This window comes from Bombyx mandarina, chromosome 23, assembly GCF_030267445.1.
Source record: "Bombyx mandarina strain Sakado chromosome 23, ASM3026744v2".
Taxonomy (NCBI): domain Eukaryota; kingdom Metazoa; phylum Arthropoda; class Insecta; order Lepidoptera; family Bombycidae; genus Bombyx; species Bombyx mandarina.
In genome coordinates, this window is record NC_143229.1 from 16,535,526 (window position 1) to 16,555,356 (window position 19,831).

General features: G+C 42.4%; 1 protein-coding gene across 1 annotated transcript in view; it reads right to left on the reverse strand.

Annotated features, from left to right (window-relative positions):
* LOC114246547 (ATP-binding cassette sub-family C member 4) overlaps positions 1-16,437 on the reverse strand; it is a 47,758-nt gene extending 31,321 nt beyond the window's left edge. The window contains exons 1-14 of the mRNA XM_089737782.1: positions 16,178-16,437; positions 15,055-15,117; positions 9,315-9,391; positions 8,761-8,863; positions 7,876-7,980; positions 6,826-6,928; positions 5,938-6,169; positions 5,074-5,230; positions 4,639-4,888; positions 4,268-4,374; positions 3,787-3,937; positions 2,795-2,956; positions 770-899; positions 183-292 (exon numbers count right to left, since the gene is read on the reverse strand). Of these exons, the coding sequence (XP_089593908.1) occupies positions 183-292; positions 770-899; positions 2,795-2,956; positions 3,787-3,937; positions 4,268-4,374; positions 4,639-4,888; positions 5,074-5,230; positions 5,938-6,169; positions 6,826-6,928; positions 7,876-7,980; positions 8,761-8,863; positions 9,315-9,391; positions 15,055-15,117; positions 16,178-16,257 (1,830 nt within the window). The 5' untranslated portion in view covers positions 16,258-16,437. The remainder of the gene's footprint in view (positions 1-182; positions 293-769; positions 900-2,794; positions 2,957-3,786; positions 3,938-4,267; positions 4,375-4,638; positions 4,889-5,073; positions 5,231-5,937; positions 6,170-6,825; positions 6,929-7,875; positions 7,981-8,760; positions 8,864-9,314; positions 9,392-15,054; positions 15,118-16,177) is intronic.
* Between the last annotated feature and the right edge of the window lie 3,394 nt (positions 16,438-19,831).

The following is a 19,831-nucleotide window of genomic DNA, read 5'->3' on the forward strand; positions in this document are numbered from 1 at the left end:
GTAATTTGGTAATTTGGATTTTTTAATTGCTCTTGTAGGTAGACGAGCATACGGCCCACCTGATGGTGAGTGAATGGTCGCCCATGCGGCGGATCCGGGCCGCCGCCTACCGCTTAATACTGTTTACAAGCTTCGTTTGAAGAAGAGCTCGGAACTTATCACCAGTAAGCGCGACGACTTACTTTGGCATCGACGGCCGCCAGCGGGTCGTCGAGGAGATAGACGTCCGCATTCTGGTACACGCACCTCGCCAGAGATATCCTGGCCCTCTGACCGCCTGACAATGATGCACCTGAAATCATTATATCGTCTAGATACAGTTGATTTCCTTTTTTTGTTGCATTAAGGAGCACTTAATGTTGAGTGATCATGGGCCAAACCTCAAACGAAGTGTTCAGCGGCTTATAGCCACGGGCCAAACGCTCTTAAGATCACCGAGGAATTGAGATGATATCATCATCTCCATTTTACCATCGCACCGCCCGCCACGGAGTAGAGTTCATCCATACTACCTGAAGCCACTGCGTTCATCCACAGAGCGTTTTACCAGAGATCTTTTTTGCCACCATGACTCTTCCACGGTCCTTCGTCAAATGAGGCTTGTGAAGAGTACAAGTATAAGCGGCTTGACTCTGCCTCTGGCATTGCTCATGTCCACGAGCAACGGTAACCGCTAACCATCAGGTGGACCATATGATCGTCCATTTACAAAGTCAATAAAAAAAACGATCTCTCATTTCTTAATATGATGACGATGTGTAAAGCTCACCCCTCTCCCCGACTATAGTCTTGTCTCCGTGCGGCAGTATCTCCAAGTCGCTCTTCAGCTGACAGCATCGTATAACTTGCTTATATCGCCTTAGATCCAACTCCTGGCCGAAGAGTATGTTCTGACGGACCTGTATCATATTAGAATATAATATTTTATCAGATGAGGGTACCAAACATTTTATTTATTTATTGTTATCTTGTTATTTTTATGCTAACGCTCCGCCTGCGTTAGCATTAACGTTAATGTTAATGGCAAACTACGCCTTAATTAACGCGTTACCACACAACACTCACAATGGAGCTTGAACAAGGGCGGATCCAGCTTTGGCGTCAGGAGGGGGTCACATAGTCGTGGGCAAGTTAAGAACTTTATAATTTAATTTTGATAACAATAGATAATAAATAAATCATGATGTTCTTCAATTAGTCCAAGTTAGTTCAAGTCCTGGAACTAGCTCAGGGGGGGGGGTCATGACCCCCATGACCCCCCCCCCTGGATCCGCCGTTGAGCTTGAAGCAGTTACACTAGTTGCGACAATGAGCGTCACAAATTATTTTATGCATTAATGCAATTTAAAAACGAGAGAATATGGGATTGCTGCTTTGGGTTCCAAAGACACGGCTCTAATTGCAATAGCTCTAAAAACTCTAACGCCTTCTCGTTCGACCACTCCATAGTTGTAGTACCTAAATGCAGTTCTCGTCTAAAACAACACATGCACTCATGATTGCTCTGAGCGCGCCTCCGATAGAATGAGACCGCGTTAATGAAGCCAATATCAATTAGCGCGCTAAGCTGCTCGCCAAAACCCATTGATGTGTGCAAAAAAACCGACACTAGAGTTATCGCTTAACGTTTAATGCCATTAATAATGCCATTCATTTTTAACGCATTAAAACGCTGGCCAAATCTACGTAGCGCCTATATTAACGCGCTAATTAACGCCTTAAGAGGCAGGTGGATCATTATGTGTGCTATTAAATTTTCTTTCTTCTTCTTTTCTTAAGGGTGAACTCTAATCTGATGCCAAACGTGACGCGATGGTAGAATAAAGACCAGTAATCGTCTCCGTAAATTCGACAAAGCACTTCCTCTGGTCTTTACAGTGCAATGCAACAAAATCGACGAGAGGTTCCAAATGATTCCTACTACAATTGCTTAGAAACTAAATAGTTTTTTATTGCTTAAAGGGTGAATATGGGTCAGATCCACCTGGTGTTCAGTGGTTACTGGTGCCCAAAGACATCAGCAACGTAAATGCCGCCACCAGCTTTGAAGCATGAGTTCTAAGTCTTACTTTTACAGTACAACGGCTGCACTATATTTTAAACCGAAACGCATTCTTGCTTCACAGCGTAAATACTAGATTAGTAATATGAAGGTTATTGGCTTTAAAACGCCATTCTGACCGTTCCAACTTGGCGAGTCCTGAAGTCCTTGGGGCTCAAAGTAGCTGGTAAGGACTGGATGGGTAAGGCAAGAGACCGAAAATAGCGTGATGCATCTGAAGTCGTCGTGGCCTAAAGGATAAGACGTCCGGTGCATTCGTATGTAGCGATGCACCGGTGTTCGAGTCCCGCAGGCGGGTACCAATTTTTCTAATGAAAACGTACTTAACAAATTTTCACGATTGACTTCCACGGTGAAGGAATAATAACATGGTGTATCAAAAATCAAACTCGCAAAATTAAGATTCGCGTAATGACTGGTGGTAGGATCTCTTGTGAGTCCGCGCGGGTAGGTACCACCGCCCTGCCTATTTCTGCCGTGAAGCAGTAATGCGTTTCGGTTTGAAGGGCGGGGCAGCCGTTGTACTATAGAAATTGAGACTTTAGAACTCATATCTCAAGGTAGGTGGCGGCATTTACGTTGTAGACGTCTATGGGCTCCAGTAACCACTCAACATCAGGTGAGCTCGTTCACCCATCTAAGCAATAAAAAAAGCATACGAAGAGTCCTACACTCATCATCAGATGGACATGCGATGAAGATGAACAGGTTCAGTTATAACCCCCCACTCACGGACGCTTCGAACAGCCACGGGTCCTGGGCGGCATACGCGACAACACCGTTGACCTCCAAATGTCCGCTGCTCGGTATTATTTCACGTAAGATCGCTTGGAGCAGCGTCGATTTACCAGCACCTACCGTGCCCACAATGGTCGTCAGTGTTTCTGGTTTGATCTGAAAACGAATATTTTAATTGAGTGCAAAGAAAGCGGTTAATATTTGTTGAGACTGTCACTAAATGTACGTAATACATACATATATATATATATATTTTTTATTGCCTTTGTAGGCAGACGGGCTTACGGCCGACCTGATGGTGAGTGGTTACCGTCGCCCATGGACTTCAGCAATGCCAGGGGCAGAGCCAAGCCGCTGCCTCCCGCTTAATACTTAATAATAATAATATTTCGTTAATACGCCTGCCATCAGTCTTATTTAGGTAGTGTTTTGTTTAGGAAACCTCCTTGAGGATGTCTTTACAAAGTTTCACAACACAATCTGGCGACAAGAACGCACAGGACACAAGGAAGCACTGTTACTGGAGGTAGGACCTCTTGTGAGTCCGTACGGGTAGGTACCACCGCCCCGCCTATTTCTGCCGTGAAGCAGTAATGCGTTTCGGTTTGAAGGGTGGGGCAGCCGTTGTGACTATACTGAGACCTTAAAACTTATATCTCAAGGTGGGTGGCGCATTTACGGTGTGGATGTTTATGGGCTTCAGTAACCACTTAACACCAGGTGGGCTGTGAGCTCCTCCACCCATCTAAGCAATAAAAAAAAACAAAGTTACAAATATGTATATCCGCAGTGAGTGGTTTAATACAAAAATAAGACGACGTAGCATCACTAGAACACAGTAGCGGCGTCGCATAATTATTTGGTAATCAAATAAAGTGAGCGTCAATGCAAGCTGTGCTGTACTAATCCAGACATAAAAACTGAATAATTCTTACTATAATAATTCTAATAACGTGTTGTTTAATCAGATACCTGTACAAACTTACAGTAAGATTAATATTAGCTAATGCGGTCACTTTTCCATCCATAGATTCGTCCTCAGCGTTTTTCCAGTGCGCGTTGAAATCTTTCATGGACACCAGGACCTGAGGTTTCAGGTTTTCCAGGTTCGTTTCAGACTTCACATACGCTTGCTGGCTGTAATACACGATTAAAGAACAATAAAAACATATGCTTCATTAATATGTAGTAAAAACTTGTTGGATAGCGCAAGGTGTGTCTCGATGACATTATTATATAAAATATAATATAATATTACCCTTTTAGGTAAATAAATATAAGGTATTGTAAGTAATACTTAGAAATAATATTATAATCTTAGTTGAAAAGCCAAACAAATTGTTATTATTCTTTGTTTATTTTATTTTCTTTTCATTCATAGATTATTATTATCTGAAAAATAAATGAATCATTATTATTATACATTGTAATGATGCTTCGAAGAGAGCACAACAGACGATAACTCACCCGTTTCCAATCTTCTCAAAGACTCCGTTCTGAACCTGAGTTTTCTCTTCGATTGTGACCAGGTCTACTCCGTCTTGATTATCCACCTCGGGCAGGAGCAGGAACTCCTAAAATTAGAAAAACATAATGAATTTCCTCTAAGCTCACCGTCGAGCCATCGGGAAATGAAACTAGATATCCATAATTTATCAACTGGTGACTACGAGTCGTACAATTTTAAATCAAATTGACTATTATTTGGTGCGAGAACACGTAAACCACGTGACATTTTAACATCCACTTTAGCAACACTCTACCATCTTCGAATACCACTTCTAACCAGCGACAGTACACTGACATTGTCATTAACAAATATTCCGAACTACCCTCACCTGTATCCTCTTAACGCTGACGTACGCCTCTAGCGTGAACGTTATCGCGAGCGGCAAAAAATCCACCAGAGTGTACTTCAGGATGTCGTAATAAGAGAATATCACGAAGACTTTGGCTGCTGTCAGTTCATTGCCCAAGGTGATGTACGATATTATGCTCAGGAATATCGCCACCTTCGTGTTCAGCTTTACGCAGGATATCATCACCGCCCGGAGCCACGACTTCTTCTTTATCACGTTCATTTCTTTCCTGGAGGGAGGAAAGTCACTGGTGGTAGGACGTCTTGTGAGTCCGCACGGGTACGTAGCCACCAACCTGCCTATTTCTGCCATGAAGCAGTAACGCAGGCAGCCGTTGTACTATAAAGACTGAAAACTAATGGCCCAATGTGAGTTTTACCATATACCCTTCTGCAAATAAGTCGACATACTCACTTTCTAGCATCTCCGATGATCCTAGCGAAGGCATTCTCCCAGGCATACATCTTAATAGCCTCTATGCTTTGCACTACCTCATTCATCAGCCGGATGCGATGGTCAGTGCGCACCGCCACCTTCCTGCGTAGATTACTGGATATTTTACCCAGGTAACCTGATCGGTAAGACGCATGTACAGAGTACCGGAAACTACAGATAAGGTATAACAGTAAAATAAAAAATTTTGAATAGCAGGCAATGTAAGACGAATTCAAATCGGCTAGTTTTGCACTTCATTGCGTGTTCGCGCAATATGAACTCGATAATAGTAAAAGCATTTACGGGGTTGTATGTTATGTTTACCGGGTGTATTTTGCATATATATTTTTAATACAGCAATGAACCTTCCAAATTAATTTCTATTCCAGTCATCTTAGTCGACTGGTGGAGAGTGCTTTAGGTATTAAGTCCTCCACTGTACACTTTGTGCTTAAATTTAAATAAATAAATAAATGGATATTGTTTTCTAGTCTAGTCTAGTGGATAGTGTTCTTTAGTCTAGTCGTTGCTTGTAATTTTTGGAAAAGGAGAAGAGGTTCCTACACACTGCGTTACGCATACAACAACATAGCTTTTAATTTTTGTACGTACAATATTTAGACGTATATTCATTGGTTTTTATGTTACATACATGGGTGGAAGAGCCTATAGGCATCTATCCTGTATTAAAACTGTCTCGGACTTCAAAAAAGAGCGCACTACACCTTAGCCGACAATTGGGAGTGCGAAGCTGTGCTGCCTCAAGATACGCCCACTAGCAAACGCTAGTACAGCTGTTCGGAAGGAATTAACCAGTAACCTAAATTGTATATCCAAACTCACCTTGCAGTGGAATGAAGAGCAACAGAAACGCCACCCCGATTAATGTGGCCACCCCGATCTGCCTGTACATCAGGTAGATGATGATCGTGCTATCTATCGGGGTCCGGACCAGGTCCATCGCGAATAACGAGGCCATGTCGAAGCGCTGGGCGTCTGTGGTCAGGAGATTGACCATGTGACCGGCCAGCCCTTCCGTAGCCTTGCCACCGACGGTTAAATCTATACGAAGCAACTGTGGAAGACAAAGTGGAAAATTACGAATACGTTAATAGAGGTAGTCGACAAACTAAAATAAAAACGATGTACATTGCCGATCGCGATGTCGCTACTATGAAACTGAGATGGACTGCTAAATGTCCCCACTACGCACCAACTCTTAACTTGAGGCTTCTCTGAGGTATTGATTCCTGTATCATTTAAATTTCGGTGTACCCTCACGTTGACACGAAGTCGACGTGGCTTAAAGGATAAGGCGCACGGTGCACTCTTATCAAGAGATTCAACGGAGTTCGAATCCCGCAAACGGGTACCAATTTTTCTAACGGAATACGTACTTAACAAATGTTTACGAATGACTTCCGCGGCGAAAAATCAGACCCGAAAATATAATTAGCGTAAGTAGTGGTGGTAGGGCGTCTCGTGAGCCCACACCCAACAACCCTGCCTATTTCCACCGTGTAGCAGTAATGAGTTTCGGTTTGAAGGGTGGGGCAGCCTGTACTGTAAAAAATTGAGACTTAAAACTAATGTAGCAAGATGAGTGGCGGCATTTACGTCGTTAATGTCTATAGGCTCCGTTAACTACTTACATGTTACTAGGCAGTGAGCTAGTCCACACACGTAAGCAATGGAAAGAATCGAATGTTGAACGAAGAAGATTTAACAAACCTTTCTGTATAAGAGCGAACAGCATCCTACTCTGATCTTGACGGCCGTGTCCAGCAACCAAAGTAGGAACGGATGCATCATCATAGCACTCACCACCATGCAACTGAAAATTGAAGTTTCTCCTCACATAAAGCTTTGGAGTTTCGTTCATGATAGATTCATGAAGGCTGAGCTGAATGAAATTTATGTGAATGAAAATCTCACGGATCTGCTGAACCAAGACGCACAAGCGATGAAGCTTTTAAAAATCCACTGTTGAGGGTAATTGACAAACAAACACAAAGCATACAAATAATGACGTCATCGCTATTGTTGCTAGACTGTCAGAGAGAGATAGCGAGATGTCGCCACTGCTCGAAGTATCGGTCTAGGGGACGTAAGATAAGCTGTGACGGTCCACCTGCTGTATATAGTCATCGGAAATAACAGACATCATCATGACGTGGATGCCGCCACCGACTTTGAGACACGGCTTTGAAGTCTTAGTTGCATAACGGCTGACCCAATATTTAAACCGGAAAGCATGTTTGATCCGTGGCAGAAATAGGCAGGATTAATAGGACCGATGGAAAAGCACTGTATCCAGATTCCGTAAGGTTTTCCGGGTTCCGCTTATCACCAAAAGCCGTGTTAGCTCTATCATTCGGCACAGTGACTCACTGGGTTCGTTTAACAAATTTGATTCTCCTCCTAATTCGAAGAGTCCACTCTAATGATATATTGGCGCAACTCGATGTCGCATTATGGAGATTGAGAATGATATCAAATTTTCGTTAAATACAGATCAGGGCTAGGCGGCGGCTCGGCTTGCTGATGTCCACGATCGGCTGTGACTATTTTATAAGGCAATCGTAGCTACAATTTATTTGGCAACAACGAAGCCGGGTAAATCTCTAGTGCTGTTCGGGCCTTGCTTTTCGCAGAGCAACTTGAAATTTATTCCCGGCATCTGATGAAACGCAGCCCTTAGGTTTATCGCCACGATTTTAAGATCGCTTCGAAAGTAGGTAGGTACTACCGTCACAATTCAAATTTATTCAATTAACTCACCCGACCACACCAGCTGCGTATAGGTACGCGTGTTCGAACGGGACCCCACCGTGAGACGGCGAGAAGTAATTTATCAGACCTTCCAGGCATAACGGTATCGACAACCTTGAATGAACCAAACAGAATGGCGATTTACGATCCGAAATAGTTGACGGATGTAGCGGACTTATCACGCGAGGCCTTGGCCTAAAAGCACCACTCCTTGGTGTGCTCATTTCTGTTTCAGTGGAAGATTAATTTCCCTATTTTTAGTTATCATTATGTTAAAACAAGGTAGCGCTTTAGTACAAGATCAGTCTCCGTTGTATATAGACGACATCATATATCCAGTATATCGGCAGTTGTTTGTTAAATGTAGCAGTAATAGACAAGCGCATACCACTTCGATTATCTTCACTAGAGCAACCTTTCAATTAATACCACATTTTTTTAATGATGACACAAGACACTCAGGAATTATAATTAAAACTGGCAATTTTTCGCTCGGTTTCCAGTTGAAGATTGTGAAACCATAAATTTGGGTTTTTAGACCAGAGATTGTTAATGACAAAAATCTCAGGCTATTAATCTAAAGCTTCTCCCTATCCATTAATAACGTTTAGCATTACTAGTAGTACCGAAGGCACCACCATTCCCCCGATTACAGCCACGACACAGTAGTGCATTCCAGTTTGAAGGGTGAAGCAGCTGTCATGTGTTGAAGATGCCACTTCGACTCAAGAAGTGTGAAGGCATGCAATAAATTTAAACCAACTCCTAATGTTTAGATTACTGTTGGAGTGAGTTCGCACGATTTGAGACCACAATGCTCCGACTTGATTCATTGTCTCCGAATGAGCTCGGCTATAAAGAGCTTCCTGGCTGTTCCACAAACAAAATACTTACTTAGCAGCTGTATCGAAGAGGGAGAATATAATATTTCCAATGAAAAACTTTAATCCGTATATTCTTAATATGGCCGCGAGAAGGGACGGTTTTCTTCCCGATTCTGGAAAAAATTAAAGGGGTCTTCATAAATTATGGTCAGCGATACGACCTCAAGTTTCTTCAATTTGTCACGAAGGACATATTGGCATGTGTCCAAGTGAAACTTTAAGTGAGCACATATCTAAAATATTTACAGCCACATATGTCAGTATCAGTGTCGCGTCATTAGGAGGACGGAGCCTCAATTATTTTAGTGTATCACCTATAAAGTCCTTTCATATCGAGTTTAAAGGATACGACCGGCTCGTTTGGCCGGCCGATTTTTGATCTGACTTAGATCCGTTTTGATCTGACTTAGATCCGATCACTATCATACAGGATCATGTGCTGGGCCATTCTGAAGATTACCAGTAAATTCCATCCAAATCGGTTCAGCCGTTTCGGAATCCATGGAGAACGTATACACATAGACATTTACATGTAATAAAATCTAGATGAAGAAAGAAACAAACCTTTCTTCTTCAGTTCTTGGGTCCACATCGCACCGAGAGCATCGCCTCGTGGTGTTGCCTTTAAGTAAGGCAAGCATCTGAGAAAGAAACAAATAATCAGAACCTTCAGGAAGTCGCCCAGTCTGATCCCCAACCACAAGGCTCGTGCTAAAAAGACGCCTCAAAATCTGATTTTTTTAGCACCGCACGAAGCAGGAGCGCGATTGATCATATATTTAGCGATTGAAAATGTGTCAGTACATAATAGTATATGTATTTATAACAAATTTTTTTGTCATGATGCGTGGACTAGGTTACCGTCCATTTGGCGTTAACTTTCCATCGGAACCCAAAGACATCGTAAAACGCTGCTTAAAGACCCCGTTTTTACAGTACAATGGCTGCCCTATTTTTTAAACCGAAACGCATTACTGCTTCACGGCAGAAATAGGCAGGGTGGTGGTGCCTACCCGTGCGGACTCACAACACGTCCTACCACCAGTAAAAGGTAGTCTACACAATATTCAAACATCGACGAACAACGGCTAATTCGGTCGCAACCATGAAAACTGTAGTCAGTATACGGAGAAGTCTCAAATAATCTACGAATTATTTATTCGTAGCAAATAATCAATTGAATAAAATAAACGCGATATTGAACCTTATAAGGTTTAATTTACAGGTGTTCTGATATATATTTGACTGATTCAGTGGTGCGGTAGTTAGCGGCCCCTGACTGTTGTGTGGCGCCGAGGCTCGTGGATTTGATTCCCGCATTGGGCAAACCTTCGTATGATTAACAGATTTTTTGCTCTTTGTCTGGGTGTTTATTAGCTATGTATGTATATATTTGAACGTTTATAAGTATGTATGCAGTCTCCGGTACCCATAACACAGGGAATCCTAATATCAGGCCGGATGACCGTGCGTCACAATTTCTTATTTATTACATTTATGTCATAATACATATCGAGGTGTGAAAGACATTTCGCTCATTAGACGATTTTTATGTTCGTAATTAAAGGTCAGTTTTATTTGGTACCAAAACAATTCGATGTTTTTAATTGAACTTCAATTAAATTTACTTCGTTCAAATAGCTGAACAAGTTTTTGTTTAATGACATTTTTTCTAAATTTTAAACATTATATCTCCTGTATAGTTGCAATCGAGAGAGTCATTAGTGGAATCTCTGTACACTGCAGTACAATAGTTCACACTTCATGCAATACACTATCTGGTCTACGGCACACTCAATGGCGATTTTCATGAGGTAGCAAAAGTATCAGTTGATATATCGGCTGCCATAAAATTATCAAAGTAAAAGGATTCGTAAGAATTAACAAAACATATGTCAAATCTACATTTCATTTAGCCATTGTTCAGAATAATACCATAAACGGAGAGCTAACGTATTATGTATAAGGCTCAAAGTCGCTCAGCAGACGATGACGTATAATACAAACACTCGATAGCAAGACAATGGTTCGGTTATGTGACGTCGATTGTGTGAAGAATACAATTTAAAACCTTTCAAGGTCAGCGCTTTTGTTCTTCCCTATCACTCACGGACCGTGAGGTGAACTCGCGGGGCTCAATATGGGAGGTAATGATAGCACTAGGCCTAGCAAGGCAGTGAACCTACCACCGGTTCGAAATCGCGGTCCACAGAAAAGATCCGACAGGAAGCTGCGTGAATTGGTAAATCAGCATTAGTCATCCGAATAAGAACTGTGGTAAACGTTACAGCTAGTGAGAGATTCCAATTCAAGAAAAAAATCGACATTCATCTCTCATCTAGAACGTGATTGTGTATTCTTCTATGACATATAAGCAATTATAAATTTAATGCCGCCATCCAACTTGAGACATGAGGTCCAAGTCTCAATTTGTACGGTACAACAGCTGCCCCAGTTCTTGCGACAGGAAAGGATCTTCCAGATGCAGAAATGGGCATACTGGGTGGTATCCTTCTATGTGGTACTCGCGCTTAAGAGATATGCGAAATATCAAGGACTCTATGGTAGAAGACATTAAAAGCCGCGATGGAAGATATTAATGACCCATCCACTAAACGAAATCCCTGCACTGTCGCCCGACGCCCGAACCCGGTCCGAGACAGAGAATCCGGACAAGGTGGGGGGGACTCTGCGATCAACACTACAAGCAGGCCCGTAGCTATCGCGATTCCGATCCGGTGGCAGATTCTGCGAAGCACAGCTCTTGCTAGGGCTAGTGTTAGCAAATTCTCTCAAGCTGAGCCCGTGAGCTCACCTACCCGTACGGGCGTATCTGGAATAGCCTCTTAGGCCAAAAGACGAATAGATAAGGAAAGAAAATACCCGCTCACTTAGCTTTCCGTCAGTTGTACTCCTGATGTCACGCATTGAAAGCTGCAAGCCATCACTAGCCTAAATGCTCAATATTTGGAAAGTAGCACCGACTCTTTTATCTAGGATTTTCCGTCAATAGTCGTGTCTGTCAGATTTATGACACGTAAATCTAGCTGTAATCTATATCTACCTGTAATATTACACGTCAGACTAGATAATGCTGTTAATATTTTTGCGAGAAACTATAGACTATAATTTACTGATACGAAAACTGTATTGGAAACTTCGAAAATAATATAATAGGCAATAAATACCTAAACTAAAAAAAACAACGATTTCATTAGATTTATTCATTCTTTTGTCGATATTTTATTATTATTAATTTTTTTTTTTATTGCTTAGATGTGATTTTATTGCTTAGGGTGGACGAGCTCACAGCCCACCTAGTGTTAAGTGGTTACTGGAGCCCATAGACATCTACGACGTAAATGCGCCACCCAGCTTGAGATATAAGTTCTAAGGCCTCAAGTATAGTTACAACGGCTGCCCCACCCTTTAAACCGAAACGCATTACTGATTCACGGCAGAAATAGGCAGGGTGGTGGTACCTACCCGCGCGAACTCTCAAGAGGTCCTACCACCAGTAAGTCCAATGTGAAAAATTAGAAGTCCAATGTGGAACAAAGAATATTTGAACCATTTTTCCAATATAAATTTAATATTATGTAGATAGATATACATCTCAGCAGTCGAGTTACTTATGTACTTAGACTGTGCAACTTGTCGTGAGTTAATTAAAAAAAACATCCGATTTAATCTATATTTTTCCTGTTTTCATCTCACAATAACCTTACACAAGTTTTAATTGCAACAATGAATGAACGAGGGACGTAGAATTCATTAAATGTCTTAGACATGTAATTAGATGCAGTATTTATGAAATAATGGCATTGTTATTACAAGTTAAAATTAGTCGCTGGTATCTACTAAGGAGCTATTCGAGTTACGCGCGGTTTGGTAAGTGCGCTCACGCGGCTCAACCTGGGCCTAATTGCTGACACTGGCCCTAGCAAGAACAGGGCTTCGCTGAATCTACCACAAGATCGGAATCGCGACCAATCGAGAAGATATCCCGCGACAAACTCTAGTGGATTGTGTGTGCGTGTGTGTGTGTGTGTGTGTGTGTGTGTGTGCGTGTGTGTGTGTGTGTGCGTGTGTGTGTGGATGCGTGTGCGTGTGTGGGTGTGTGTGTGTGCGTGTGGGTGTGGATGTGTGTGCGTGTGCCTGTGTGAGTGTGAGTGTGTGTGCGTGTGTGTGTGTGTGTGTGTGTGGGTGTGTGCGTGCGTGCGTGCGTGCGTGCGTGCGTGCGTGCGTGCGTGCGTGCGTGCGTGCGCGCTTGTGTGTGTGTGTGTGTGTGTGTGTGTGTGTGAACGGTGATCGGTGATTGCAATGCCTTAAAGCACAAAAAGTGCATCAGTATATCCTAATCAAATATGTTTATTATGTACTGACCATTCACACTCGTGTCATGTGCGTTATTAAAACTCCTCTAAATCTGCTAGACGCGTTTCAACATTAACCTTGCGGCTGCTGACCAGCTCAGCAACTATAGGGTCAAAACCCCTAGTGACTTAAGACATAGTTGAAAATAGCATATGTCCAACGCTTCGTGAACAATGTAAAGAGGTGAGTGAATCATACCAGTTTTTATTGAAAGAGTTAAAATTTGGCCCAACGATAATGCCTTTTTTTTTTTTAACGCATGGGAATCCATTTACGGATACCCGCTCGAGGGGGGTAACGGACCGGGTTATGTCGGACTCCGGCGCCTCCTAAGAGGAAGAAGGGGAGAAGAGAAAGGCCGAAGTCCTTCACCTCCCCCAATTTCTCACAGGAGACTACGCCTTGAAAAAGGCGCGCGAAGCACTTGCCCCGCAGAACGACTACCGACTAAACCCCATCGAGCTCCACCACACCGACTACACGAAACTTACGGTACCGCGATGCGCGCCGAAAGTCTCGCCTTAGGCTGTACCCGTACTGATGTTAAGACGGGATTTCATCCCCGGGAAAATCCCGTAGAACCTCGTCTCGGGAGACACACCGTGAGCGGCGCACAGGAGCCACCTTGCACCGCTTCACCACCGGACCAACAGTCGAGTGCCGGGCGCCCCCACACCCGGCACTCGATAGTCCCTACGAGGGCTGAGCGGCGGCCTCTCGCACGCGCCGTCCACCCCGCCTTCTGCGCTCAGGAGCCGAAGAGGGATCCCATTCCCTTTCGCGCTCCTCAGCCTCACGAAGCGCCATGACCAAGTCACAGAACTCAGCCATGGCCTCCCACGAACTCCGGTCCTCTACCATACGAGCGACGATCGCCCTCAAAGAGAGGTCCTGCCCCAACACCGCGACGAGGTTTCGCCGTGGGTGCTCCCACCGTAGGCACGCTTCTAGCGCGTGCTGGGCGTCATCGTTCGGGTGCCCGCACTGGTGGCAGCCCGGATGTGGCTCCCTTCCGCAGACTCTCCACAGATACCTCCCGAAGCATCCATGCCCCGAAAGGACCTGGGTGAGGCGAAAGGAGAGCTCACCGTGTTGCCGGTCCGACCATCACAGGCACCAGTGCCTCGAGCGTGCGCTGACGAGTGGCCGAAGTTCGGCCGAGCTCCTCCAGCAAGCGCTCTCTCCATTTGGCATACGCCAGACCACGCGCAGCACGCCTCCATCGATCGACAACCGAGGGGCCGGGTGTCCGTTCCCGAGTCGAGGACTGTGTTCTCCGTCGGTATGTCGCCAAGATTTCGGCTTCGAGGTCCCACGGTAAGGATCCAGCGAGGGCACAGGTCACATCCTGAGAAATGGTACGGTACCCCCTGATGACCCTCACCGCGAGCGCCCGCTGAGCTCTGAGCAGCAGAGCCGCGTTTCGCGCGGTAAGTGCGGGCGACCACACCGGAGCACCGTACAGGGCCATACTGCGCACCACCCCCAGGTACAGTCGCCGGATACCGGCGCTGCATCCACCGGTGTTGGGAAGAAGACGGGTCAGCGCACCCGCCGTCCCCATCAGCCTTGGCACCAGCATTTTGAAATGGTGGTTGAATCTCCATTTGCTGTCCAACACAAGGCCCAAATACTTGAGCTTCGGCTGGACAGCAATGGTGACACCCCCGACTACGAGATTCGCGCCTTGAGGCGGCCCCTCCCGAGCCGAGTGGCCAACGATAATGCCTGTCTAAAATATCATACCAGTTTTTATTGAAAGAGTTAAAATTTGGCCCAACGATAATGCCTGTCTAAAATATCATACCAGTTTTTATTGAAAGAGTTAAAATTTGGCCCAACGATAATGCCTGTCTAAAATACCCCATAATTATTGCAGGTTATCGTAGCCAACAAACTCACTATTATTATCGACTTATTCACTGACCTGTACACATCCGAGATGCTGAGCTGACCTTTACGACCTTTCACGAACACCGGGAGAGTGTATCTGCAAAACAAATGTGTGAGGGTAGATTAAATTTAAATAAATTCACCCACTTCATAATTTTGGTGACTTTTCAATAAGACCAGAGCGTTAGGTTGTGATGAACATACTATAGCGGTGTCGTGCCGTTCTTAGGCATCACCACTATTACTTGTACCAGCCCGCAGACCTTCAGTGGATCAGAGGGGCGAGCACGAATGACTATCGAAAAATTATTCGTATCGCTATCGAGAAAAATGGTGGTAGGACCTCTAGTGAGTACTGGTGGTAGGACCTTTTGTGAGTCCGCGCGGGTAGGTACCACCACCCTGCCTATTTCTGCCGTGAAGCAGTAATGCGTTTCGGTTTGAAGGGTGGGGCAGCCTTTGTAACTATACTTGAGGCCTTAGAACTTATATCTCATTTACGTTGTAGATGTCTATGGACTCCAGTAACCACATAACACCAGGTGGGCTGGGGCCTATGTGTCTATCCACCTAAGCAATAAATAAATAAATGTATAGGATTTACACAGCGCTCCTACCGTCCGTAAAAAGAATAAATCTCAGCAGCACGAATGAATCTACTTACTTTTGTTTACGAGTAGCAAGCGAATCGTCACGATCTCGAAACTCGAAAATTATACTCATAATCGAGAGGACGAAAATTGTTTTGACATGCGGTAACGTAAGTCTCGAAGACTGGATATCCGAGTAATATCGTCGTAGATATAAGTTCTAAGGTCTCAAGTATAGTTACAACGGCTGCTCCACCCTTCAAACCGAAACGCATTACTGCTTCACGGCAGAAATAGGCAGGGTGGTGGTACCTACCCGCGCGGACTCACAAGAGGTCCTACCACCAGTAAAGAATTTTAATGCAAAGAATTTTAAACTTCCACCTTGTGTCAGGGTATTGAAATTGTCGGATCTATTCCAATCAACAAATTGACTGAGACGAGACATCATAAGCTAAAAGCGTGTATATCGACGAATCAGAACAATTTCAATACCAATGCCGCTTCCGACTTTCCACCGCAGATCGGAATTAAGAAGAATCAAAAAAAAAAACAATAGCCACTCACCCGAAGCATAGTTTCGACAAAAAATTAGCCTTCTCCCTTGGATCCTGTTTCCTTTCTATATCAAAGTACCCGGGATCCATTCTCCGAGACACGATAGGACCGCATTAAATAAAATTGCACTTTTGAAAGAAGTTCCAATCACGAATTATATTCGAATAAAGCACTTTTTATCACTGGCTCTTTCGTTACAGGCACTTTTTTTACACCGAAATATTTACGTACACTAAGTATTTACCCCCATGATTTGTATCTGGAACAAACAAAAAGACGTTACTTAAAATTTTTCAACATATACGGAATATGAGCAGTAAATGTTCTTGCGATCCACCAATCAACAAGTTCTCTCTTCTTCAACCTATGCCCACCCAATCCCGAATGCAGGTCTCTTCATATACACTAAATTCTTTTGGGTATCATGCTTTTCGCATCCAGTCTTTACCGGCTATTTCGACCAGATGATGGACATACTTTAATAATCTACACGCACCGCCAAAATTAGAGAGAGATGGAGAAGCCTCGCGAAACCACAACCAACCAATAAGACGATAGATAACCACTACCACCAGGGCCTTGAAACTGCGATACTTTAAGACAAATATTTTTTGTATGGTAACTAGCGACATCTTATAGTAGATGCCCCTAAACTTATATGTTGTTCAAGTTAAGGCATTTAATTATTGTACAACTAAGCACAGAAAATAATAATAAATCATACAAGTCTTTATTTGTTAAAGACAATTTGATTAAATTTTATCAATTTGTGGCTTATGAAAATTTACAAAATCCTTCGTGAAAAGTTAAATATAGGATAATTAATATGTTACTGCCATTTACAGCGGCAAACTAATCGAAGCGAAGCTAGTGGCCGATCTAGTGGCCGACGTCCGTAAACATTTTTGTCGAGTTCTTGAGTTGCTTATCTTTAACTGATTTATGTATACTATCTATGACTACCGCTGACTACTCCGCCAGAAGTGAGAAGAAGAAATATATGAACGGACCCTAAGCCTAGACGAAGATGAATCACTAATGGAACTTTAATATCGCCTTAGCGTGTCGTAGACACAATTAAAAGTACTTTTACGACGAGCTCACAGCCCACCCGGTGTTAAGTGGTTATTGGAGCCCATAGACATCTACAACGTAAATGCCCCATCCACGTGTTGGAATAGCCCCTTAGGTTACCAAGGATTAAATGAGGAAAAAACAAAGACTTTGTATACATTCGGTCAGTGGCGATGACAAAGTGAGCGGGTCACAATGTTTGTTCTAATATACCAAACACTGTTAATAATTTATGATGATGATTCGAAGGTGACAAGGTAACGTCTATCTTCGACTTCATAATTAATTTAAAATTAAGCCGGTGCTTATTTAGCGTTCTATTACAATTTAATAATTGAGTTGTGTATGATTTCACGGCTTACCCGACGAAAATTATAAAGCTTATATACACATATGCATATATATGTATGTATATCGAGGGGTATAAGTGGTGGGAAAGTGGGAATGAGTTGCTCGCTTCGGGCATTTCAATATTGCAATAATTGTTACGTTATTATACCTCTTGTAAAAATGAATATTTAAAAAAGAAAGACATGCCCGCTGAGTTTCTTGCCAGTTCTTCTCAGGACGGAGGCTAGTTTTTGTGAATTGGCGGTAGTTCTTTATGACGTTCAACAAGTGTTTACTTTCATTTATGTTCAATAAATTTTTTTTTATTTGATTTTATTTATAAGGGTATTTGTTTTAAGCGAAATTTCGCTACTTTACCGGAGAACCATTTAAATCTTTATAATTTGGAAAAAAATATCATAACAAAAAAACTTCTTCAGCTATTTGAATGGGATAAACTTAATTGAAGTTCAATTCCACCATTCCAATTATTCCATGACTTAATATATTATACGACTTTATATGTTATTTATTGAAGTGATACTTCTTTAAGCACGTTGAGAGTAAAATTTAACTCGCGACCGATTCGTTACGGCCAGAGAGAAAAGATACAATTTAGGAGGAGCGAGAGTGAGAAAATAGACAAAGCGTCTCGCGAACCACTCGACCGTGGAGAGAGGGAGAGAACAAAGCTAGCTAGATCGTTTCTCTTATACACAGCATTCCCTATTACAAGAGAAACTTGATTTAAGGATGAGAAATGAAGAAAACTACAATACTACACACCGAAATTATAGAAGTTACACTTATTTCACGTGCACCAAATTGTTATCTCTCCATTTTTTTATATATATTAAAGTCCTATATACTTTCCGAGCGATAGAAGATCAAAATATTACGGTTTTACATAACAATAAAACCGATATTATGTGCCGAGAAGGAAAACATACAGCATTGTATTATGAAGAAGCAGTGTGTACTTAGCTTAAATTCCTTGTCTATGTCCAACCATAGACAGTCAATTTAGTTCCATCTTTAGCCGCTAGGTGCTGCCAGCAAGTATAAAGGAAGCGCAGCCATCTTTGATCTTCATAGTCTTCACCAGGAAGAACTTCCTGCAATGCTGTATGTTTTCCTTCTCGGCACATAATATCGGTTTTATTGTTATGTAAAACCGTAATATTGATGTGCCTTTGGAAAACATACAGCATTGTATTATGAAGACGTGTTTGTTATCTGCTGGTGAAATTATTAAGCACAACGCTATGATGAAATAGGTAAGCTATAATAAAATTATGAAGCGCAATGATAATGTTCATAATTTAATTTATTAAATCGAAAAAACACAGCTGTTAACTTTCATGTTAATTCAATAATTAAAAAATATTTATAAGTTTGTCATAAACATTTTATCTTGTATATACAAGAAAATGTATAAATTGTATAAATGATGTATATACAACATGAGTAAATGATGAGTGAATGTTTTGAAAAAAAGAATCGTGAGGATCTTTAGGAAGCTCTATTATTCGGCAATAATTATTGTAAACGTTTGGATGATTTGCAATTGCCTCTAGAAAGTATTTCGTCCATTGGTTCATTATCAATCCATCTCAGAGGCTACTGCTGATCTACAACTTCTTAGAGATGGGTTGATGCCACTACCTCGTAAGGTTGAACGAAGACCAGTTTCCAATTACAGTACGGTATGCCGCTTTTGTGACAACACACATAGTTAGAAAAAAGTCCTTACGAATCTTACTGGGCATGTCTTTAGTTTCATGTTTAGAAAGCACTTATGCAGATTATTGACGAAAATGGATTTAAATTTTAGACCCAAAGACTGGTATCAGAAAGATGTTTTTCTCTGTTATCAAAGAAACTGTCTTTAGAAATGTTGAGCAAAGTAAGGTTATCAACTCTGCGTCCAGTAGCCAGCAACATGGTTGTTGGTGTCCTTCAAGCTACCTTGAGGCGTGATCTGGTGGCTGGGTTTGAAGAAAACCAATTTAGAACTATTCTCGGATCTCATGTGAATGGGACTATACTTAGTAAAGTTGTAATAAGTAGTTGAATTTTGTTTAGTTATTCCGATGGCTTTTTTAGAATAGCAATTTTTTATTAGAGAGCTTGAGAATGTTTGCTGTCCTACATGTATGTTGTCCACAGAAAGTCGACAGCGCTGCTTTATGCAGAAGGATTGTTTTACAGGCAAAATTGTCTTTTTGGAAAAGAAAAAAGAATTTGGCAACATCTGCA